The sequence below is a fragment of the Ischnura elegans genome, chromosome X (assembly GCF_921293095.1).
Source record: "Ischnura elegans chromosome X, ioIscEleg1.1, whole genome shotgun sequence".
In the NCBI taxonomy this organism is placed as follows: Eukaryota; Metazoa; Arthropoda; class Insecta; order Odonata; family Coenagrionidae; genus Ischnura; species Ischnura elegans.
The window spans coordinates 98115754-98142706 of NC_060259.1; the positions used below are offsets into that span (position 1 = coordinate 98115754).

The window sequence follows — 26953 nt, forward strand, 5'->3', positions numbered from 1 at the left end:
CGACTTTTAGTCTTTCCGCAACGGCTTGGAACGAGAGTTTCAAGCGCGCTTGGAGTTCGGCTGCGTAATTGCTATCCGTAGCGTAATTAATGGAGGCTGGTGAAGTAATATCGTCGAACGGTAGTTCAATATGCCGCCCGTGCATAAGGAAGTAGGGGGTTTCGCGGGTAACGGAGTGTCGGGAGCTCCTATATGCTAACATGGCGAACTGTACCCAAGTATCCCAACTTCGTTGATATTTGTCAACAAAGTGAGACAAAATGTCCATTAACGTCCTATGGCTTCGCTCAATCAGCCCATTTCCGGAGGGATGGTAAGCAGTTGTCTGCAATTTTTTTATCCCTAAGAGCTTACACACTTCTCTCATGAGTTGGGAGGTGAAGTTTGCCCCACGGTCCGTCAATAATTGTCGCGGGACGCCGTGACGAGTAATGATTGACTCCACAAATACCTTAGCTACCGTTTCCGCTTTTTGATCGGGAATGGCTATCGCTTCCGGGTACTTGGTAAAGGCGTCCTGGAAGGTAAGGATGTATCGGTTCCCTCTATCCGTCATTGGTAGTGGTCCCACGATGTCCATTGCCGCCCTCTGCAGGGGGCCAGTCACCTCTGGTAAAGACTGTAATGGCGCCCTGTTTTGTTTCTGCGGGTCTTTACGCAATTGACACGAATGGCAATGCGTGCAATAGGTGATCACATCACTTATCATCTTTGGCCACCAAAATTTGGCCCCAATGGTCCCCAGGGTGCGTTTTATTCCCATATGGCCCGCCCACGGTGAGTCATGAAACGCTCTAAGCACCCTCTCCCGCATGCTCTTGGGAGCAACCAACTGCTCTTCGCCCCTTCTCCCTTTCCGATACAAGATCCCCTCTTGATCGGTATAAAAATCACTTTTTCCCCCGGATTTTTCTATTTGCTCCAACACCTTCCCACACCATTGATCCCTTGCCTGCTCGTCTCGTATTAATTGTCTATCCCATACAGGCTCGAAAGGTGTTTGAATAACCGCCACCGGGTTACGAGACAAAACGTCGGCATTTTGGTGTACTTTCCCGGGCCTATGTTGTACTTCGAAATCATATTCGCTTAGGAGAAGAGACCACCGAGTCAACCGTGACGATGAATCTTTTAGCGAAAATAACCATTTCAAAGGCCTATGATCCGTAACAACTGTAAAGGCCCTCCCGTACACGTAACACCTCATATACCTTACCGCCCATACTACCCCCAGGCATTCCCTCTCTGTAGCGCTGTAATTACGCTCCGCTTTATTTAATTGCCGGCTAGCGTAAGCGACTACGTACTCCCCACTGGCATCCTTCTGGGCTAAGACGGCCCCCAAGGCTTCCCCGGAAGCATCCGTGTATAGTATGAAAGGTTTCTTGAAATCTGGGTACCGAAGTACCGGCTCATTACATAAAAAGTCTCTCAATGTTGCGAAAGAGGCAACGGCTTTCTGAGTCCATTCAAATTTCACACCCTTCTTAGTGAGTTCCGTCAGAGGTTTAGCTATTTGGGCGAACTTCGGAATAAATCGGCGGTAATATCCAACTAAGCCCAAAAATCCTCTGAGTGTCCGTAGATTATGTGGAGGGGGAAAATTACTGATTGCCCTAATTTTATTGGGATCTGGCTCCACTCCCTTCGATGAAATAATATGCCCCAAATATTTCACCGAATTTTCCAAAAATTTGCATTTGGCGGGCTGTAATGTCAGACCCGAGGCCCGCAATCGCTCAAACACTTCCCTTAGGTTAGCCAAATGCTCCCCGGTGTCTCGACCATGAACAATTATATCATCAAGGTATACGAGACACTTGCTTCCTTTAAGCCCTGATAAGACGGAATCCATCAGTCTTTGGAAGGTGCTTGGACTATTGGCCAGCCCGAAGGGCATCCTGAGATATTCATAATGCCCCTCGGGGGTCGAGAAAGCAGTTTTTTCCCTATCTCTTGGCTCAACTTCTATTTGCCAATAACCACTGGCCATATCTAGTGTGGAAAAATATTTCGCTCCTCCTAGTTGGTCCAGCGTCTCTTGAATATTTGGCAAGGGGTATTCGTCTCTCCGGGTAATCTGATTGAGTGCGCGAAAGTCTGTGCAAAAACGGAGCTTCTCCTCTCCGTTCTCTGATTTTTTCGCGACTAGCACCACCGGCGCACTCCAGGGGGATGTAGAATCCTGAATAATTCCCTGTGCGAGCATGTCTGTGATGTGAGTGCGCATTGTCTCCCGCTGCGTCTGTGGAACCCGATACGGTCGTCGAAATATGGGGGCATGGTTTCCGGTGTGGATTTCGTGGCGCACTCGCGACGTTTTACCCAGTGGTTTCCCTTCCCTGTGAAAAATGTCCCTATACTCCAATAACACTTCCCTTAATCTCTTTCCTTCCTCCCCCGGCAATTGCAAACACTTAGTTTCTAATTCCGCGGGAAGGCTATTCTCCCTCCGACTAAATTCCTTATGAGCGGCCTCCGGAATTTTAAATTCCCGCGTAATGTTTCCCACCACCATATTTACGGGAATTTCCAATTCCTCATTCGAGACATTAATTAATTTCACCGGGATTTGATTTCCCTCCAATCGGCGCACAATTCCTCTTCCGACCATGATCCCATGGATAGGAACTTCGACCGGTTCCATTAATAATGTCTGCTCGCCCTGCCCTCCGTTCTTCCCGAGGATCCCCATAGTGACCACCTCACTGCGCGGGGAAATCCGCGTGCGCTCTTTTAGTCTAACCATCTGAGGATTTTCCCCTTTCTCTCGTCTCCCTCTCTCTTCCTCCCGCGCTAGAACCCCCGTGTCCCGGCCAAAGACAACCGCTTCCAAAGGGAAGTCTTCATTACCCACTCTCAACACTTCTGTTTTTAGATTTAGACTCGCTTCCATTGTCCGAAGGAGATCCAATCCTAAAATGCCGTCGGCGGGTAATCTTAAGTCCGACCCCACTACCTGAAATTCATGGAAAAACGTGCCTTTTCCTAACCTCACCGGGAGAGTCACCGTCCCCGTTATGGCTAGGTGATGGCCAGTGACTCCGCAAAGTTGTGTCAAGGGGGGGTGAAGGGGGTGGTTGGGGCGGGGGACTTCTTCTCTGAGGAGGGACAGCGTGGCTCCCGTGTCGATGAGAAGGGTCGCGCGGCTGCCTCCCACCTCGACGGACACGGCATAACCCGTTGTGTCTGCTCGGCGGGTTGACGGCGCCAATCTCTCCCGCTTTCCTTTCACCATCGCCGAGTCCCCTCCGCGCGGCGGGACTGGTGCCCGGAGGGAAGTCCGTTTGGGTGGGTGGGGCGTCGTCCTCTCTCCGCCGGAGCGTTTCTTCGTGGGTTGAACGCCGTCTTCGTCCCTCCCGTAAGGTTAGCATTGGGGGGAGGGGCTCGCGATCGGACGGGGGGAGGAGGGCTTCCCGCCCGAGGCAGTGCATAGTTCCGAGTGGAAAATCTATTTGCTCGACACTCGCGCCTCACATGCCCCATCTCGTTGCAATTAAAGCAGCGCATGGGGTTTATTACGCAATCCCTTGCGAAGTGCCCGTATTGTCGACACTGGTAGCACATTGGCCGTGATGGCGCGGGTAAAAAGGGCGGCGGTGATGGGGGGTGATTATCGCGGTCACCCGATGGCGTGGTGGGACCGGCCACTAAACATAGTCTATTTCTGCCTTGCTCGTCATTTTGTTCCTCCATTTTCGCGAGGCGCACTGCCTCTTGAAAAGTGGACGGCTCCCGGATTAACACGAATCTCCGGATCCCTTCCCTCAGCCCCTGTAAAAATTGTTGTAACATCGTCTCCTCCCGCACTTTGGCCCGCCATCGGCGTTCCTCCGGGTCGGTCACTGAATCTTGCTGAGTTTCGCCCAGAGCTCGGATTCGCTCCGCGTATTCTCTCACCGTTTCGCGACCCTGTCGGCAGTCCAGTAATTTCCTCAACCTAGCCCCTGCGTTTTCCCGTGCGGAGAATCTTTCCCTTAGCGCGTTTTTCAAGGCCTCCCAATTACTTCCTACTTCGGGCGCGAGCGTATTCACAAATAGCCTTGCCTTGCCCTTGATACGTAATTTCAATACCATTACTCTATGGTTAGGACTCCATTGGCCCAAAGTGGCCGCGGTTTCAAGAGTTGTCAAAAATTCCTCGACGGCTATCTCGTCGTCCTCCCCTGAAAATACTTCTACCGCGTATAAAAACCCGGATACATTGGCAGGAGCCATGGTGGGCGGAACGGTGGGAGGATCCGGCATTTTTAAATGGATTGTGTGGCACGGCTTACTTTTAAATGACTTCCCGCGGGGTCACAATTCTTCGTGATGCCACCGTAGCGACCACACAGCAAAATTTTGACAAAGAGCCACGAAACTACCTGGCTAAGGTATATTTACAAATCGGAAAACACAAATTTTTACACGAAGAAGGAAAACATGGGGACACGAAACGAGAGACCCGAAAGTACAGCTTGTATGCAAATCACGCTTCTGGCTCCTGTAAGTGAAACCATTCAGGTCTTACAGTGCCCTGGCATTTGAGAGTAATCTTCTCACTCGGAGGCGAAATATCAATCCCGGAATGGGAATGACCGAACAACATCTTTCCTGAGTAAAAATTTTGATTGCCTCAAAGAGCGAAAAAATTTTAATTCCTCAATCTCTCAAAAAAAATGAATTCGCCCCATGCGGGCATTTCAATTATCGACACCGCTGCCACCATTTGTAGCGTCCGCCCCGTGCTTTTTGTGCGACGGGGATCGAACTCGGCTTCGCCGTGTGGGTCCTTGCCTTTGGGTGCCGTAAGCAATGAATTGATTCAAGCTGTAGTTTTTATAGATAGGAAAAGGCACTTTACCTTTGGGTCTCCCGAGAAGCGTACCGGCTTGAACAGGCGGAGGTCGCGAAGAGGCGGATAGACGTCGGGCGTTCGGCAAGGCTGACACTCTCGCTTTTCCCTTGGATGTTCGCGGGATGCCGGGAAAGTACTGGTTACCGACAGGGTATCTCAATACGGCGCGGAGTAGACGGGCGATCTCTGCTGCACCAAGTGACGACCCCTCGTGATACACACCCCGGTTGTCACTCCCCAAACACCAACTGCCTTCCTTCAGATTTTGAGAGTTTTTATATTCAAAATCTTGGCCCCCTAGGTCCTATCCTCCCCCCCCAGTTGACCTATAGGACTATATGGGGCTCTAGGAAGTGGAGTGTTTGTTACGACAACTCCATGGTGTTGCATCTTCCCGTCCTCTCCAAGAGTATTTTTGTGTGCCGTATTTCGCCTTTCGCTTTCTTAGCCTCGAGTCATCCTCCCCTTCCGCCTCGCTTCGCGCGCATAGTCACCTGCTAGCGAGGGAGTAAACACTTTTGTAACCGAATTTGCCGCAAATATCTTGCGCTCAAATTCCGGTCATCACACTATTAGTTCAGATAATAAGGGTTCATTCTTGGAACAGAGTATCGAGAACCAATTGGAGAGAACTGGACCAGTAGTGAGAACCAAAATAATTTAAGAACTGACTCATCCTTAGTATCTACATATTCTTTTGACCATATTGGTAAGAAATGCCAATTTTTGTCAGTAATCACATAATTTTTTCCTAGTTTATCACGTAAATGGTATTTCATTTTATTCAATATGTAGTGTTATTTGATATACAGCAGACTCCCGATTATCCGGCGGCGGTTTATCCGGGTTGCGGATTATCCATGCATGATTTTAACTCTCGCTCAATTTTTCCCGCGATCTTATAAAAAAATGAAATTGGACCCAAAATTATCGGAATTACTGCATTAATGCTAGGATACACCAGGCTTATCATTTCCGTCAGAATCCCGTTCGTAAAACGGAAGCGATCGCGCGCTAGCTGCATTCAAGGGATCACCGAGTTCGTGTTTTCCAAGCCTAGCAGTGCGCGAACGCACTCCGTGATCGCGGATACACGTCCGGCAGCAGTTGCAACCCGGGCAACTTGTGCGAGACGCGACTGCGTGGCGTGGTGCCTGACGATGTAGTTTCCGACATCGAGCAGTTGTTTTGAAGCGTTTGTGCAAATCACTTTTCTGTATCCCCGATCACACAGCTACGATAGTGTGGTTTTCGAAACCAGGCCTTACATGGAGCATTAATAATACGAGTACAACCATGTTATTGCCGCTAAAAAGATCGCGAACTGGCGAAGAAAGCTCTCATTGAGTCCGGGAAGCACGCTAATAAAGCAGAATAATGGCATAAATAATAATATATTGTTTGTTTTACGTAAATTATGATCATTACAAGACATTGGATTTGATGTTTGGGTTATCCGTGTTTTCCGATTATTCGTGCCGTCCCTCCCCATCATTAGCCCGGATAATCGGGAGTCTACTGTAATTATATATTGTTGGTCATGGAACTTCAGCAGATATCTATTCAGTGTTTTGTCATTAGATCTGGTACCTAAGTTTTTTGTGTTTCTAATTCATGACCGGTTTTTAAAAGTATTATATAGTAGTAACAGCGAAGGGGTTTTTTTCATAATTTGCTATATTGTGGGCCTATGTTCTTGTTTTATACATACCTCCAGGTATTTTGAATTACTTATGCTTGAAACTTAGGACAGGAGGAATGATAGGCATTTGGAACAGTTTGTTGTGTTTGCATTTCTGCATACTGAATAACCCTGAGGAATGGCATTGTAGTGAAATAATTAGTCTTGGTAATATTAGTCAAAGAAACATATGAAGGATTATATTTTAATTGATTTAATGCAAGTAAGTACTTGTTTCAATGCACTCAGTGGACCTGAATATAAATACCTTGTACGAATAGTTATTCAGTATAATGTCCTTACCACTCTCTCTCTCTATCAGTGATACTCCCAAATGTTTATTTAGGTGGGTGAGGGGAGGCCCAAGGCACTGGCATGTGAAATTCGCTCTTGAAGGGTAGGGAGGCCAATGCCTTGGGCCATCTATGATTTTCGGTGGGGCCAGAGGCATCGAAAAAGCCCATTTCCATAATTCTTATGGAAATATAGTTGTTTAGACTGTATGAAACATTTGTAATGAGACATTGAGAAAACTGCTTTATGATGTAGTGTCTTGAAAGCCTTATGCTCCTATTATGTCTTCATTAAGGTTTCTGTAGGTTGTCTTATGGGTTGATGTAGGTTTTCTCTTCCTTAAAGCAATCCTATCCTATTTTTCTCCTAGTAATTCCTCAGAATCACTATATAAAAATAGAAGATGGAGAAAAAGACGTAATTTTTGGAATCACACATGATTAATGTAATGAGATTCGAGTTTTAGTTGTTTTGATAGCCTGAAAAATCCCTAACACTTGCGTTTTTGCTGGCTATATTATGGTGATTCTACATGCTCAAGAGTTGCTTATTGTTTTAGGGATTAAAGTTGTTGAATAATTCCTGCTTAATGCATTGTATTGATACTAGTATGGCAATTATTGGAGTTCAAACATTATTTGTTAATTTAAATATGTAGTCATATCTGAGTATTGCTAAGAAGGTAAGGCATTACAACTGTTTGGCATAAATGTAGCTCGGCTTATGAAATTAATTCTATTACTGGCTGGGCTGTAGATGAAAGAAATGAAGAGGTTAAACCACTTTGGAAGAACTTATATTCTATGCTGAATGTTCATGGAATAGACATGTGCGTAATAGTAGTTTTTCATTGAAGAACACATGCAAAGCCTTTTACTTGATTTATATAGCAGTTGCTACTGAAGTATCACAATACATATTTAAATGATTGTGTTGCCCTATTGCACACATGAACTTTGTTCGAATGCACATTGCTTAAAGTTGTGGTGTTTGCAGTTGTTGAATGTACAATTTCATATGGTGGTACATATAATATATAAATGTAATGATACTCATAAAGAGTCTACCAGGGAATCCAAGGCATTAAGCAATTTAGAAATTGTAGCTAAGTAGGCAAGTGTTGATTTCTGTATTTTGATATGATTTACTACTGCTTTAAAGAGGTCGTGAAGTCCATATTTATATGCCAAAACACTTAGCTTGTGCCTACTGAAATAGGAGTATGGCAATGAGTGCTTTAGGTGGGAAAGTGAATGTGAAGTAAAACCTTCCTAAGGTGTATCTTCCATAGTTGATTTGGGTGCCAAGTGATATTACAATTCAGTGGACGGATTCCCTTATTTTTGTAAGTTAATGGAACTTAAATACCATATTTATCTGAATATAGTCCCCTATTTTTTTCCAAAAACGTCCATGGTAAAAGTAAAGGGGGGACTAGATTCAAACTCATTTTTTAAAGTTTTCCCAAAAGTGAAGCCTCAAAATAGGAGGGGGGACTTATTCAGAGAAATACGGTACTTAATTACTGAGTTAGTGTCCCTTTGTTAGGTACTAAGGAAAAAACGAACGAAGCAGCATTCTTTTGATCTTGTTATGATATTGGGCAATTTTTTTGGTGTCCTCCTGTTCAAGTTACATCAATACCAAAGAGATGAGGATACTTTGCTGTTTTGACATAGTTGAACATGTATGTTTTATTATGTTTCATTGACCATAGATTGGTCTTGTATGTTTTGTTTCATAAACGATTGTTTAAAAGACACTCTAATATTCTGGGCCATGGAATATATCTTAGGGCCCTGTATGTGCAAGATTGTGAGCTTCAGTTTCACTATGTATTTGATACGAGTACCTTTGTTGATTAAAATTTTATTTCATGGGCATTGTAGTCATTTAAGTGGTTGAAAACTTATTTCCTCTCTATTTCTTTAGCTTTATCATTTCCTTCCATCAAGAATCCTGGTGAAAATGAACTGTTCACAAACTGTTCTTATGCTGTGCACAAACCGTGCTAATGGTTCACAAATTTCCTGGGCTGTTCATGAAGTGTTTGGGAACTGTTCACTCGTTCTAACGTGGTACCCACGAACGGCCTATGAACGGAACACCTTGTGCACAGCTCCTGCACGGCTTCTGCACAGTTGGCCATGAACGCTTATTGAACAGATTATTAAATTCAGCGCACCTCCCCCACAGTTACTAAATGTATTATTTTATTCATGCCATCCATGATTCACTATTTTACATAAATGATGATCATTAACATATCATTATGAATTAAGGAAAACAACCATCATTGTGTTTGTAATTTTCTTAGCAAAATTAAAATCGGATATTTCTTACAACTTGACAAATGTCCTGGGCGGTTCCAGAAGAGTTTGGGGACTGTTCACACACTAACCTGGTACCCACAAATAGCCTATGAACGGTACACCCTGTGCACGGCTACTGCACAGTTGGCCATGAATGCTTCCTGAACAGAGTATTAAATGCAAAAGCCCAGCCCATTTCTTCCACAGTTACTAAATGTAACATTTAATTAATGCTATTCATGATTCACTACGTATTTTACATAAATGATAAGCATGAATAAAAAAAGACATGAATGGGTGCATTATAAGGCAAGACATTTAAAATTAGGGCAAATATGTTCAAAAATTCAAAAGTTTTATTAATTTCGTGTGAATGTTTATGCTGAATTTTTGGTGAAATGTGCGTTGACAGTTTTAATAAAAGTGTTAAGATATAAGTACAAATGTTTTGAGGTTGCTATGCATTTACAACAATAATGTGAGCAAAGTTAATAAAGTTGTGAATGTGTGACTTTCGAATACAATCCAGAGCTTGTGCAATAACTAAATGTACTGCAAATAACCCCAAAAGAAGCTTGAAAATCTTTTCCCAAAGACTTGAGAGGTCTTCCTGAACAGTTTAGTTTCATCGGTATGCAACACTTCAGTTCAGTCATACTACAGTTTATAAACATATCTCCAAAAGCTTCCTGAACAAGCATTGGTATTATTAAATTGATTTCTTTTTCTTTACATGATGATAAAGGTTGCATCCCTGGTGAAAATAAATTGTTTGCGAACCATTCCAGAAGTGTGACACCAAGTGTTCAGAACCTGTGGCAGAAGTGTTCATGAACTGTTGGGGAACCATTTATGGAGTGAATTTTGGCCCATTGAAGTGATACAAACTGTTCAAATAAGCTGTTCGTGGGGTATTTCCCTGCTGTTCATGAGGTGTTTTCAGATGTGCATGAAGAATACTTTAGCTGTTCAGGGAGCATTAACATTAATACCAATGATGATTAACGTCTCGCAGTATAGGTCTGAGAATAATATGGAAAATTCTTTGCCAACATTTCAATATATTGCTTATATTATATCTTATTCAGGGCTATGAGTGATACATGAAGTTGACTCATGAAGGTATGAAAGATTATTACACTGTTTTGTTACAATTAAAAAGTATTGAAAGAATTCAATTGTACACAAATGTAAAAGAAGAGATGAATTTTGACATAATATGTACTTCAAAATTGAATTGTTTTTACATATATTCTTTTATTTTAACAAAGCATTGTAATAATCTTTAATGCCTTCATGTATCAATTTAATCTAATCATTATTATTCCAAGCCCTGAATAAGATATAAGGAATATATCGAAATGTTGGCAAACAATTTTGCATATTATTCTCAGACCTACTCTCCAAGATGCAAGTCATCATTGGTATTATTGTAAACGCTTCCTGTACAGTTAAAAGAATGCTTCATGAATATCTAAAAACACCTCATGAGCAGCTGGGAAACGCTTCATGAACGGCTTGTTTGAACGGTTCGTAACACTTCATGTGGGCCAAATTAAAGTCCGAGAATGGTTCCCTAACATTTCATGAACACTTTGGGAACAGGTTATGAACACCTAGTTAAACACTTCCTGTACGGTTAGAGAACACCTCATTAACAGCTGGGAAACTTCATGAACGGCTTGTTTGAATGGTTTGTAACTCTTCATTTGGGCCAAAATACTCCATGAACGGTTCCCCAACAGTTCATGAACACTTTGGGAACAGGTTATGAACGCTCTTGTGTAACACCTCTGGGACGGTTCTTGAACAGTTCATTTTCACCAGGGGAGTGTGTTTACGACAAGTGAGCCTTAATGGAAATGGAGTCTTTCACTTAAATCTGTTACTTTAGGTCTGTAATTGGACGTGTACAAAGTGGTGAGGATTGAGGAATATCACTATAAAATACCTATATGGAAATTACCTCTCTTTCGACTTGAAAATGTTTCAAGAATTTGGATGATAATGATTTAAGTATTGGATAAGGATTCAGGAAAAATATTAACACTATAATGCACTTATTTAACTCTGCTTTGTTTCACACAATGCTTTGATTTCATAAAAGCCCACTTCTTTTTATGAGTGAAAAGGTTTTTAGGGTGTGTGACTAAGTACTAAAGTCAATAGCCATTAATTTAAAAAATAATCAATTAATTGGAACCTAATGTTAGCCCTTGCCAGATACACTGCTTTGCATACAGTAAGTCACAGATTTGTTACTTATGGTGAGGAAAAGTTTGAATCATTTTTTTAATGCGAACATATCAGGAGTAGTATGTATTATGGAGTCAGATTTAGTTCTTGATAGGTGGCAACCCATATGATCTCACTGTCACTTATGTTTTAATCCACGGTTTCAACAGGTGCTCTTATATAAATTGACAATTATTTATAGGGATGAGAAAGACTTCATGGTTGGCGATGCTCATGGGCAAACTATAAATAATCCTTGCCGAGTTGTTGGTTTTCCCAGTCTGGGCCCTATCTTTGATTTATGATATTCAAGTATTTTTTGGGAAAAAGGGGATTGCATCTCTTTATTGGTCTCAATATGTGCATACATTTAGCCATTGTATCATCTACTCCTCTTAGGCTTTTGGAAGAAATTCTGATGATGTTGTATTCAAAGAAATTACCATTCAAATTTAGGTTGAGGTTTGAAAATCAATTGATTACCTATTTCATTCTGCAAATCAGTTACTTTACTTCCTCTAATTTAAATCCATGTTATAAAGAGTTTAAAATTCCATTGTATTGAATGGAAACTGCAAACCAAGTTAACATCATTTTCAGTATATCATATCAAGAAAAACTGCTTAACTATTAATCAATGCAAATTGGTCGTGAAATAGGGTCAAACCATGATGCTATTAGGCTTGACTTCGTGGAACATTTGTATGGTATTAAGAGAGAGATATGTATGGTATTGATCTCTTAAAAATTTATGTAGGATAAAAAACTTACCACAGGTCTACCTCAGTGTATAAAGGGAAATCCAATCCCAAGTTACTTATGTTATTCATCGTTCTTCTTATTTGTCATTTTTCTCTTTGTTGGTGCGCATGTGGTATTGAGGGCGCGAGCGTGGTAGTGTACCATCTGCACTATTGGCACAAATTTTCATTATTTTATCTATGCCGTGTTCTTAAATATTTTATTATTGATATTTATATTGATTGATTTTTATTATGAGCTGTTGATATACTTTTCCATCATTCTGGGATATTTCGGGTAGGGGAAGATGAAATGGGAGCCGAAAAATGAAGAAAGTGAAAAAATTGCGAAAACAGGAAAGGTTGATAATTTTTAATGCATTTTAAAAATTATTAATGGAAACTAATTCCCCCAAATCTACATCCTTACCATTAATGATCATGTTTTAGAACTTTTCACCTCTCAAAAACCTAATAAGAAATGTAAATGCTGATATAATCCTTTTCATTCCTCCAAATTATAACAAAAGTGATGAAAATTAGAGGGGGGGCTTCCCCCGAAAATGGTGGGTGATGGAGGAAAGCGGATGTCATCAGCAGGAATGGTACCAGGGCTCGAGAAAAAATTCTTTTTTGCCGTCCAGTGTTATCTGTATCATCTGGTCAAATTCTCCATACCCATTTCTAGCATTTTCCTAGGCTAGTGAAGCCCAGATTGGACGGAAGAGATAGGATTGAAAAGCCTTTATTCATTCAAATAAACTTATGGTTTTACGATGAGTGAGAATGATTTAAAAAAATTTGAGAGTATGCAACCCTCGTGCCACCCAAAGTGTCTGACTGGGGTGGTGCGCACTCACCCTCAGTGCGATATCTCAGGAACCAAATGACAGAAATATAAGAAAATTGAGGTGATACTCTGCAAATGCCTAATGAGTCGTAGAAGACAAAAAAGTGATAGAATAATCCGAGAGTGACATCATCTTCAGTTATGTCCGAAAAACGCTCAAAAATACAAAAATTTGAAAACTTTAAGTGCTATGTGGCACGTTTTCCCAGTATTTGATTGCAAAAATAATTTTCACGATTTATTTTCTCAACCAATGGAACAAAACTGGGGGGCGTCCCGAAATAAATTCGAAAACTTAAAAAATAAGGACCACCCTAATGTCTCACTTCCGTATAGGAGCATACTCCATGTAGGTTCTTATAAATTGTTTCTTTACTTCCATATTTAAGTTCCGCACTGTAAGCAGGTCTCTATTTTGGTGGAATGCTCTCTTCGCCTGGGCTATTCTGCTGGTAATTACTTTCTTACTTACTTACTCGTCACTAGTTATCTTGCTTTCCAAAAAACCGAATTCATCCACCTCTATCAGTTTTTTCCCCTATTTTAATGTTAGTCTTGACTCCTTCTCTTCTGCTGCATACTAATATTTTGGTTTTCTTCGTGCTTATTTTCACTTGATATTTACCCATTACCCTACACATATTAAACAATATTTTTCAAATCCATCTCTGTTTCTGCTCTAACGGCTATGTCATTGGCAAATGTTAGCATGCTAATTTTTTTCCATGGATATTCACTGCCAATGCCTTTTCTTTGATTTCATTAATGGCTTTCTCAATGTAAACGTTGAAAATTACGGGTGACAATGTACAGCATTGTTGCACTCCTTACCTAATTCTTGCTTCTTCACAGCTGGGCCCTGATTTTATCACCGCCACTTGGTTTTTGTATCAACTGTGAATGTCATTGAAAAGAACCCCAATTTCCTTTAGGATTCCAAGCATTGTGCTCCAATCAATGTTGTCAAATGCCTTCTCTAAGTCCATGAACGCTACGAACTTTGGCTTGTTCTTTTCCATTCTCTTCTCAATGAGCAGTCTAAGGGCCAATATTGCTTCCCCTGTGTCTTTGTTTTTTCTGAATCCAAATTGGTCCTCATCCAAGTACTCCTCTGCTTTTCGTTCTATTCTTCTTTAGATGATCCTTGTCAGTATCTTCGACGCATGTGTAGTTAGGCTTATGGTCCTAAAATCTTCATAGTTCTCCGCTCTTTTCTTCTTAGGAATAGGGATTATAATTTTCCTCTCGAAGTCCTTTGGTATCTCACCTGTTGAATACATGCCAGTAATGATTTTGTACAGCTGGTTCAACGTCTTCTCTCCTGAATTTTTAATTAGCTCTGCAGGAATATGCCATACGCTTTATTTATCCTAAGGTCTCTTACAGCCGCATTAAATTCTGATCTTAAAATTGGGGCTCCCATGTCATTGGCATGCACTTCCCTCTCGTTTTCGATAGCATTCGCTCTGAGGCTGCTTCCTTTGTATAAATCTTCCAGATATTCCTTCCATCTCTTCCCTTTTTCTTCGTTTTCAATCATTAGTTCTCCGTTTTTGTCCCTAAGGGTATTACATCTTACGCCCCTTTCCTTGAAGTGGTTCCTCTCTATCCTATTGGTAACCTCTACTTTTCCATGTTTAAGATTGTTTTGTACGTCTTCACAAATATTTTTCATCCATGTTTCTCTAGCCTTCCGTGTTTTACGACGTATTTCGTTCCTTATTCTCTTGTAACAATTCTGTCCTTCCTCTGTTTTCGCAGCCTTGTATTTTCTTCTTTCTTCAATGAGATCTAATACTTCATGCGTGATCCATGGTTTTTTCATAACGACTCTTCTTTTACCAAGGACTTTCTCAGCTGCTGCCTGCAGACCACTTCTAATGGTTTTCCAACTCTCTTCCCCTGGTTTATTGGTCGTATCCTCCCCTATTTTCTTTTCTACAGCCTCTTTAAGAGCCAGTTGATGCTGAACCTCCTTCAATTTTTCAACCTGCCATATGTTTTTCACGGCTTTCTTTAATTTTTAAAATTTAAGGTGGCATTTCATCATAACTAAGTTATGGTCACTATCGATATCTGCCCCTGAATAACTTTTGCAGTCCTTCACCTGGTTCCTGAATCTTTGTTTCACTAGAATGTAGTCGATTTGGAATCTTCTATGGTCTCCTGGCATCTTCCACGTGCATCTCCTTCGGAAGGGAGTTTTGAATTAAGTGTTGGCAACCACTAGCCTGTGCTCAGTGCAGAATTCAAGTAGCCTTTCTCCTCTTTCATTTCGATTACCTAACCCATATTTCCCAGTTATTATTCTGTCTTGACCTTCGCCAACGACAGCGTTCCAGTCACCTAAAATAATTAAATTTTCTTCCCCTCTTACCTGCTTGATAACTTACGCCATATCTTGGTAGACATCTTCTACTTCTTCGTCTTCATAATCTGACGTAGGCATGTAAACTTGCACCACTACTGTAGCTAAGGGTTTAGTTTCTTTGTTCACCATTACTATCATTTCATTAAACTGCAGATACCTTTTTACATGTATTCCGGCACTCTTTCAAAGCATTATCCCTACTCCAGAATTACCATGTAGCGATCCTGTGTGTATCATTCTGTAGCTTCCACTCCAAAAGTCTCCTTCCTGGGGCCACTTCATTTCGCTGATGCCTAATACATCGAGGTTCATTCTTCGCATCTCCACCTTCAAGTTTTCTAGCCTATCACAGGTTAGTAGTGATCTAATGTTCCATGTTCCTATCCTTAACATTCCATCACCTTTGACCAATGTACCCTCTCGTGTAGTCCCCGCCTGGAGATCCGAATGGGGGACTAGTTTACCTCCGGAATATTTTACCTGAGAGAATTCCATCATGTCATTATATAAATTGAGTGGAGTAGCTGTGACTCCTCGGGATGATAATGTGGTGGTTTCCCCTTGCCTTCCACATTGCAGTACTACAGCCGTTTAAGTAAATGTTACCACGCCCGTAGTGAAATGTGTGTCAGTTACCTTACCCAAGGGTAGCCCAATACCCCCTCAGAACACCGCCACTTTTTGTCCACGACTGCTTATTCGACGAGAGAGCTCGCTTATCTCGCTGCTAACCTCTATATCTAAAGGTCGACCCACCATCCGAAACCCGGTAGCTTTAAGCTCAGCCGCGAATACATTATATAAATTTAAAAAAATATGAAAATTGATAGTGATTTTTGTCTCTTTGTGGCCCACTCTCCCCGATGGCTTTTGGATCTTTTTCATCTTCTATTCCATATTCAAGGCCGTAGAGCTCATATCCTTATTTCGACCCATCATTTCTTTTGAATTTATTTTAATATTTAGGTTGATGCATTAGAGAAATGGAGAAGTTATATTTTTATACCTCCGAGTAGAGGTGATGAAAATTCATTTTAATATCATTACTTTTCGAAAGTGGACTTTCAGTAGCTTTCCAATATTTTTGGAAAAATGATCAAATTTGATTAAAACCAAAACACTAATGCATACCAATAATTTTCAGGCTCTAATTAACAAGGTTAATACAATCAATTAAAGATATTTGTTTTATAATAGTTTTTCATATAAATGATATATACTGTGGTTGGTGATTTCAAAGTTTATTATGTAATTTATTCAGGTGACATTTACAAATCAGAGCAGTCAGATAAAATTTCAGAATACATATACATCATCTTTTAAACTGAAGACAACACACCAAGGTTTTTATAAATGTAAATGTATATAGAAATCTGAAAATGGTTTACAAAAGAAAAAGAGATTACGAGAATCAGTACAAACGCCAGCAATCATTTGAATAATTGAATAATTTACCCCTTAGTGCTGGAATTACAGTTACATGCCTTTGCATATTATGTATTAGAAAAAATGACACTGGACCCAATCACCACTCAAAATAACGATGAGCTTTTTCGAAGTCTTGGCATCTTTTCATCGACGAGCCACAAGAATGTGTAACAGATCCAAATGGATTGTTGAATGGCACCGGTTACTCAGTCATTCCATCAAATTCAACAAATTAATAATCCTTCTCACAACTCCATCAACATTCAAAAAACCAAATGCTCCCTCAGTTCTGAAGCAATGTTCTAATCTCATAATGATTAAAGACAATTCCTTATACCCTGTTTCCCTTCCCTTAATTTCTTTCACCCACTGTTCCCTTGGGGTACTACAAAAATCATGAATTACATATGTTTTGTTCTCAGACTTTTCAGAGTTTTCCGTTTGTATCCTGATAGTAAAAATATGTTTAACTGTTACATAACAAAACTTTTTAATTGTGTAATTTATGAGAGTCCCTTAATTTAGAAAACATATACTGGACACAGTTGTAGAAAAGGTGTATGATTATTTCATCCCATTGCGTCACGTAAAGACTAGAGTAGGACTTGAAATACATCGGACAGGTACAATATAGCATTTCATCCGTGAAGGTTTTCATTCACTGATTCTAACTACAAGTACAAATTTTATACCACTAAGTTTTTTCATGTCACAATAATCACAGAAGCTCATACATGAGCATATTCATTGCTCAGTAAATGAGATAAGTTAAACTATGAGAAAAATTGCCACTTGTAGCAATAACGAAGACCCACCCATTTTTTTTAATACTAGCAAACATAAGGATACCTACATTAGATCATTGAATCATGTGATGCCCAACATATGAAGACAAAGACATACTCCAGTGTAAACATTGAACATCTAACATATACATGATAATAAGAAAAACACTTACTCAATGACATCAAACAAGACCCACTACTAAATTCACGCTAAATCCAATAATATTGCACATGAAGAAACTCGTGTTCGAGTCATTCTATGCAAAAGGGTCAGCATTACATGAACAGTTAGTTACCCAAGAATCCCTTTAGTTCTTGATTTTATAAGGTAAGGACTTTTTTGGGTTAAAATATTCCCTTAAAATTTGGATTGCCAGAAACAAAATCATATCACCATTAGCTGGCATAACAGTACATATAAGCCCATATGTCAACATAAAATATAGTATCCCATACAGCAACAGGTATGCTTACTCTTCCGGTTGAGCATGTTTATTCAAAATGGATTCCAAAAATAAAACTATCTAGACCTTAAAAAGTTCAGTTTGACATTTCATTACCTAAAAATATCTTAACAGTTAAGATCACATGAAGACCCACAAAATGGTTGAAACTGGATGAAATAGGTATTATTACATACAAAAATCATGAACAAGCATATGGCACAATTCCAAAACTTAGTTCACTCATAACCATTAAATTCACACAGTATGCCACAGCACATTTAAAAGCTGAAATATCTTATAATATGCTGTAAATATATAGAAAGAGTCATCAATCTCAGCTATTTCGTCAGTGATTCAGAAGTAGAAACGTTCGTACAATCTATGCAGAGTTAAAAGTCATTCAAAATATAAAAGAAAGCCTATGTCATTTCCTGGTAGGCATCTTTGGTGACCTGTAAATTCATAACTCACATCCTAAAGAGCTATCACTTGCTGTCAGGGTCTGAACAATGGATTCAAGACCTCAGTCATGCCAAAACAGCACTTGAATGCACAACCGCAAATTGACAGGCAAGCACATTAGCCAACCAGTATGCTTGGCAGGTGTGGCAACTAGACTCATCTATAAATGCAACTCCAAAAATAAAATAAATGCAAACAATAAATACATCACTTCAACAAAATTATATTCATGACACTTCTCATTGAAATAGGAGGAAATCCAATTCCTTCAATCCACTCCAAAAGTAAACTCGTACGCATTATCCCGCCAGTAAATACACAGCCACTGCCTTTTCAAGCACGATTTTCAACATCCTCTACACATTAATAGGAAAACTCCAGATTGTCATTCAAGAACCCATCAGAAAAATTACCCATGTTCCCAGAGAATAACCATTAATGAAATCTTGATGAAGATAGAAACTACTGCCCACATAGTATTCGGACCCTTAATGCTTTTATCCAACACAAAATAAAGATCTATATGAATGGCAAAAGCTACCCATATATAAAAAACCAATTAGCCAAGTTTTCCTCACCAGATTCATCGCCAGCAAATCTAAGGATAGGTCGGTTCCACCATTTTGTCTACTCTGGTATGTCCATCATTTCTGATTCTGGTTTGATTCTTGTCATTAATTCTTGGTTATGATTCTTTATTAAGTTTTTCTTTTTTATCGCTCCAACTTAAAAATCTATATGTTAATGACTTTTGCCCATGTGTATATGTATCATGAAAATGCCAAAAATTACACAGTAAATTATCTCTCAAGCAACTGAATCTATGGCATCACTCTAAATATAGCTATTAATACAAATTAGCTATTAACAAAAAAGTTTTCAAATTTAGTGCATAGCACAAATTATTACAGCAATTTGTGTACAATTTTTGGCTTTGGTTCTGATTCTAGGATTCTGAATGGGTGGAACCAAGAAATAAAGAATGAACCAACCTATCCCTAAACAAGTCATATATTCTAGACCAGTACCACTCCTATTATTCACAGCATATTTTTTCTGTACTCATGAGTACGTTAATCTCTCATCTTTTCACAACTTATCTACAAAAAAAACTGATAGTCACCCATGGCATAATGAGACCACTGCAGAATGCAGTTAAATATAAGGAACATCATTGTAGATCAAATCATAAAAAAATAAATATCATAATACTAGAATAACAAGAATAAATTACTATCATTACCCAATTTACAAAAAATACGTATGAAAAAATATGTATGAAAAAATATATAAAAATATTGAAAAGAAATGATTCACCCATTGTAAAGCAATAATAAGTCTGCAAAAATAAAGGCTTTCAGAGAGTAATAAAATAGAAAATTCAGAGATTAGAAATTACATAAAAATTACGAAATAAAAAATAAAATTCTTTCTGTGCACGGGGATAAGAGATAATATTAAGTATAAGATGTGCAAAATGACAGCAAAAAGGCATATCACAAAAATAGAGAATCCTTCTACTTCAAACAGCATAAACAACTTTTTGGAATAATTAACAACACGTGCAATAAGTAGACCAGCACCTTTGGTGGGGTAAAATCTTTAAAACACTAACTAAATGGAGATTCAACCACACGCACATACAATTGAAGCCAACATGCCATCAACTAATTATGGCATTAAGATTCAAGGATTCCACTCCATTGTTGACTTTTATACTATTTATATAGTCTCATCAAACCTGAACTCTTGGCAACAGATTAAGTTCCACATTTCTTGCTAGAGCTATTCCCCTCTGTCAGTTTTGAGCTAAAAAGTTTACACTAGGCAAATAGCTATATCAGACAAACAGTTTTCTGAACAATCTCCTCATATCAATAAGTTATTCAAAAACTCTCAAAAACACCTCCCAGTTAGCCACAGTCTCTTAGGAGTACCTAATTTGGCACTTATGAATGGAAAAAATTACTTTGTTGTAAAGTATCAAAACCAATTCATCATTAGCTTCCTGTTCCTCATAAAAATGCTTCAATTTGAATGAATCCAGAGCATGAATATCCATATTTGTAGATGTGGTATATAAATATTTGTGCAAGTAAAATAGTTTTCAACATTTTCCAATGAACAAAGACAGCATGCAAGATGATATCAAAAAGATCAATTAAAAATTGTAGAATACACAGCAATTAGAATATTGATGAACTGATCATACACTCTAAAAAATCATATTACTTTCTCTAAATAGTAATGTTCACAGATATCCAAACATCCAAGGATTTTGCATAAATTTAACCTTTCAATACTGTTTAAAAATTTCAAGAACAATAAACAAACTCACATAACAATAGCAACTCTCTTATATATATATCTCTCGTTTTACCCCAAATTGTTAACTTTCATATCAGCCAATTTTATCTATGTAACACTCAATCTCCACAGGAAACACTATTCCCATAATATATTAAATGTATTTTTAACTAATCCCCTTTGCAGAGAATGACCCATGAGCCAAATTTTATAATAGACATCCTACGTTAATCTCTCTATGCAAATTCATTCCTAGTAGACACAGGAGCAAACACTGCACCATTTAACAGACAAGTTTTGACTACTGAGAGCAGGATCTCCTCTGGGAAAAAGACAATTCAACTACTTTGAGCTAGGGGTTTTTTTTGCACACAGCTCAAATTTCATAATTACGGAATTTGCTCACAACCTCGCTTGGTGGGTCAGAGTCCCACTTGACCCCTCCAATATTGCGATTGCCATAGTGAATATTTGCCCCTCCTTCCGAAGCCCTCCGCTGACTCTCGCGGGATGTAGAGGGACCAGCATTGGCTGTGGTACCTTCAGCAGGCTCAATCATACGATCTTTGGTTTTTGGAATAGACCAGTGCATTGACTGCAAGAAAAATATGGGAAATTCAATGTATATGGTACATCTTTCGTCTGTTGGGAAATAATGAAAGTAGACGGTGATGATTGGTCAAACTGCACAATTAATGGAAGGTGAATGATTAATAATTGTGTTGCATCCAACAGAAGGTGACTGGAGCAACTACCAACACTTTGATATTGATTGGGCCTCCCAATTCAAATTTTTTCCTTTGGGAGGGGTGGATCTTCAGCCTTCAATGAAATGGTAAATTTATACGTAGATAATCCATTTTCTACAATTCATTTATTTGTTATTATTTGGTGGTTCACCCTTAACCCCCTCCCCAACGATGCCCTGATAACAAGATAGGGTATTTCCACTAAGCTCCAATTTATTTTGAGGTCATATCTTAATTTCATATTCATAATCATTAATTGATTAAATAGGATTGAATGTACTGTAGGAGTAGCAAATTTTTCTTATGGAAAAACCAAGAACAAAAATTATGAAGAAAAAACTACAATTTTGAAAGTTACAGACAGAGGTGGGCATGAAAATGCAGTCATTTGAAAGACATATTTTCCGAACTTTAGTGATTTGCATCGACCAACAAAATTATGAACCCTGATTTCTAAATAATAAAATATCAGAATTCAGTTGTAAATCAATTAAAAAGAAGAGACTAGAATTTTGACATACCTTTCCTGCAATGAATTGGATTTTTTTATTTATGGCGATTAAGCTGATACCGTAAAAGTTACCTATTAATTTTCATTAATTAAATAATAATAACTTCTGATTAAATGTTTAATATCTGATCTCTTATTACAACTATTATTATTTCTGGAAATATTTATCATTTCTTCAAATAATCTTTTAGTTAAATTACTTACAGTATCTAAAATTTTGATGCTTTTGAAGTTAAAAGCATAGCATAATATTATCGCAAAAAACATTTTTATAACCTTTTCATTCACCTTTTACCTAATAAACTATGTTCTCATATTCATTCATAGCCCTGATGAAGGTGTATACATATACTGAAACATTGGCAAAATGTTGCATTTACAATTCTTCAAGACCTATACTCCAAGGCTCTGAATCAACATCAAACTGAGAGGTCAAGGGAAAGAAAAAAACTCAATTAATTTTGATAGACAAGAGAGAATATGCTAAGGGCTTGTGACAAGAGCTAGGGAGAGGCATGCTCTGTTGCTTATAGGCATAGAAGGTGGATATTGCATCAGGCCTCATTAAATTCACCTAATAGGGGTGAGGCATCCTTTGTAACATACATTCCTCCTCTTTTAGAGGGGGAAACTTTCGCTTCCTGTGACATTTTGATGTAATAGATGAAGATGCTGTTGGTATTGAACAACCTCAAATTTTTTTGGTCTCCCAGGAGAAACTGTCACCTCCTCAGTGATGGTATGCATTATATGAATTAGGTGTATCGTGGCAATTTCCTCTCATCTGCATTTATCCTTCAAATTAAAAATTTTGACAACAAGAGGAAGAGAGGTAAGAATTTTTGATTCCCCAATTTTAAGGAGTAGAATTCCATCTCCTCCAGTGTAATTACATGGCATTTGCTTAGCATCGTAAATAAAATGCATTAACTAAGTTATCACCTGAATTTTTCAACGAGAACCAAGAGTTGATTTGGACATCATCATCGTGTACAAAATATAAGGTATCTGTGAGTTAGTACCAGTTTTTTGAATGTGGTGATGACGTACAATGAATTGCTATGCATTTAATTTACAAGGAAGTTGCATAAATTTCAGTTTTAAGGTTTCCACATCAATTAGATGCACTATTACAATCCATTTTTGGGTGTTAGTCTGCGTGCTTAATATTTAAACTTGAAGTTTCGTTCCTCCTGCTGGGAATGTCGTCAGGAGAGACCCAAAAATGGATTGTAATGGTGAAGATACGTCTCTTTCGGGTAAAACACCGCGTGGGTCCATTGTTCTCGGACGACAGTTTCGCCGGCGTTACAGTCGGCTTCTTTCCACCACTTCACTGACCTGAAGAAGCCGACTGTAACGCCGGCGAAACTGTCGTCCGAGAACAATGGACCCACGCGGTGTTTTACCCGAAAGAGACGTATCTTCATACTCATCGACCCGCGGAAGCCTGCATAAGGAATGTAATGGTGAAGTTGCATTAAATTAATACATTTTTATTGGTGGAATTACTGAATTTGAATTTCACAGTTCAAAAGAAGATTGTACTCTGAAAAATAATTTTGGAACTACAATTATATTTTTGATTGAAAATATAATTTTCTAGAGTATTTTATATCTAAATACAATTTAAATGTATTGTGCTCACCTCTGATTATAGGTAATATAGTTATGTCTCTGAGAGAAACTACTTTCTCATGCATGACTAAATGACTTGTAAAAATAAACATTTCATAATTTAAGTATGTGAGCTATGCCTAAACAGCTACCTAATTTTCATAAGTCAGATTTTTCAATTGCAATAGCCTAGATGGAAGTTACTGGCATTCATTGAGTATGCACTTATAACCAATTCTCATGGTCCATATGGATGTGGCCAATATGGCTACCTAATCCAGACTTCCAAAACTGCAAGTGTTTCCAAAAGTTAACAGTTGAGACTTGAAGAGTTGCATATTTCAGGAGTTTAATTTCATTTTGGTAAAAATGAAATCAATGTATCCCGGAGATAATTAGAGCAAATAGGACAGATTTCCCTAAATAAAAATGCCACACAGTGTCACTGTGAGCAATGAAACAACTTGGGTCATAAGAAAGAAATGTCATAATATCCCATCACAATCTACTACTGTACTACTTCCCAAATAACTTCAGGCACAATGACAACTCTTGTTTCTCACAAGTGCGGTGGAGATAGAGACAATTGGCCAGATAGGTACGCTAATGTGTAGATATCCGATTACCTATCCACTAGGATCTCATGGCACCATCTCCATAAATTCCACACCTAAATCAAATGATTTAATGCGACATGTTTTCTGTAAATGCTAAAACTCGCTGTGAAAAGGTAATCTAAGTTATTAAAGCTTTTCCAATCGATAAATAAACGACCAAGGTTATCTTCACATCACAAATCTGAAAAATTAAGGCTTCAAAAAGATATTCAAAACAGGTAATTTTGGGGTAGCTTAACATAGGCTTCGTTGAAATGATTAACTGCTCACCTGCTGCACATGCTCTTTCATTCCGCACCATTGTTTGTAGCTAATACTTATACCACTGCGTCTCCATTTATCATAATGAGCGCGCTTTTCTGGATCACTTAGTATTTCTTTGGCTTCCTGATGGAAAATAGGTAGGAAAGGAAACAACAGGTTCAGCGAATCTCCGAGTTGAATCATAAAAACTATTTTTACAACCTTTCTAAAATGCTGGGAATTTCGCAATACCAACTCGAATGTGAGATAGAAAGTATTTGAGCCACAGCATTAGAACACAAAAGCTTAACTAATCATACCTTTAGCTTCTGAAATTTTCCCTCCGCTTCTTTATCACCGTTGTTCTTATCCGGATGATACTGCAAAGCCCTCACTTTATACTCCGTTTGTATTTGTTCCATCTAATATTCAACAGAATAAATTACATATGAACACGACTGGTAACAAAACATACTTCAAGGATGCCTTATTGATACCTACCGAAGAATCTTCATCACAGCCCAGGATGAAATAGAAATCTTCCTCTTCTTTTCGCTTATAAGCAAGGATTTCGTCGATGCCACTCATATTTTAATAAATACAAGATCACCTGTTGAAGAGACCGCTTTACTAAACTGCCGACCTCAACCGAAACAGCTGCCCTGGGAATAAGGAATTTGTTGCGAAGATGTGAACAACTCGTCTTTTCGCAGTTCGCCGAGAGAGAGAGTGAAGGTTGTGGGAAATTACCCAATCGTCATAGCTTTTCATGACAGCGCGCGAAATAGAAATTTTAACTCTACTGTGACATTTGGATGATGAGATTTTCTGGAGATTTTTGAGCCTATCTAATTTTCTAATTTTTGAATTTAAATTAATAAATATATTAATTATTTTCACATTTAATCGTTTAATAATATCATTTTGAGGTATTTTCATTAACCTAAGAATACTTCACAACCAAAGATCATTTCTTGAGGTATAAGATGATGATAAGATAAGATAAAGATAAAGATATTTATTTCACTGCCCCAAAATATTACAACATATGCATACATTAACAGTGAAATTAGACACCCCTTAAGATAAGTCTTCATTAGGGGTTGCCATTACATAGAAATAAGGCAATGCTCGGCAGTACATTTTATAATAACCTTTAAACAAAAGTGAGGAAATGACTTATCACTGGAGTGCTGTAGATAGTTCGGATATAAAAAGCTCGTTATGTCCTCACATATCAAGTGTATACTCTGAAATCCGAAGGATGCTTTTTATGTAAATAACAGTAATGAGCAATTGTATATTTTTCCAGAATATTACGCAATAATATTTAACATAAAAACTAATCTTTTAAAAGTGAATTAAATTTCTGCTCCACTAGCAGCAAATAGCATTCCTGAGGTTTGGATTATTGTGATGGCCATGATTCTATCTCTCCGTTTCTAAGAGAAGGAATTCCGACAATAACGAAAACTTTACAGAGGAGTCGTATTCCTCATTGTGGATCTCTATGAAGCGTGCCTGTATGATTAGGGATTTTATTTCGCTCCTCATTTAGAGTAGATCTATGCTTAGGCCATATTATTTTATCATCTTAAGGCAATATTTTCCTGTAAGCACTAAAAGGAATACGTACCTGCAAGTGCGCAAAAACATAAGTGTATGATGTTTTCTTTGTTAGCCTTCATCATAGCAACTAGCTATTGCCTAACATTTTTAAACCTTAAATGTCAATGAGTTTCCTGAAATCAAAAGGGAGAGAACGACAATCCCCAGTGATTAAGACCGCGGGGGAAATATAGGCAATGGTTAATATTTTAAGGGAATGGGTGGGCTTACTACAAAATTGAGTTTCATCCAGGAAATTTGACGGCCATCGCATTTCTTTCCTTTTCATCCTTTAGAGTGTGTGTAGATTTTTCGAGTGTGGTAGATAATCGGAGAAATTTTTACCTAATCCTAGGCTTCAGCAGTGACGATGATGATATTTCAGCCCCTTTCGTGGCTCCGAGTAAGCTTTTTGCCAAATCTTTCTCGGTTATTGGGAGACCCATCATCAGGGAATTATAAAGTGTCAATATTAATTACTCCTTGTTGTCATTGCCTCCATGAGGCTCGGGCGACAACACTACTCTTCCCAAAGGAGACGAAGAGTACCATCTGAATAGATGACGGAAAGTCAAGGAGGTTGTAAATACACACCGAGTGTATTTACAACCTCCTGGCGGAAAGACCAAATCCCGTCTGCCACCTAACCTACAGTCAGGGAACTTTAAATAGTTTTGTGGGAGAGAAAAAGGCACTTGATTGTTGTACTTACTTGAAAATTAAAATTCAGAGCGATATTTCTCCTTGAGCACAGCTTCAACAAATGGAGAACCTAGACCGAAAACAGCTTTACCGGCGACAGCTCGCGGCAGAGACAAGGAGAGGTGCTTCAAAAAATTTGGAAAATTACTCTAAAA

The 26953-nt window shown here is 38.7% G+C and overlaps 1 protein-coding gene across 1 annotated transcript; it reads right to left on the reverse strand.

Annotated features, from left to right (window-relative positions):
• Window positions 1-16548: 16548 nt before the first annotated feature.
• Window positions 16549-25182, reverse strand: LOC124170662 (J domain-containing protein). Its single transcript, XM_046549536.1, has 4 exons — window positions 24990-25182; window positions 24809-24910; window positions 24516-24632; window positions 16549-21346 (listed from the first exon to the last, which is right to left on the reverse strand). The coding sequence occupies exons 1-4, from the start codon at window positions 25074-25076 to the stop codon at window positions 21128-21130; spliced, it is 525 nt and encodes a 174-aa protein (XP_046405492.1). The 5' UTR covers window positions 25077-25182; the 3' UTR covers window positions 16549-21127.
• Between the last annotated feature and the right edge of the window lie 1771 nt (window positions 25183-26953).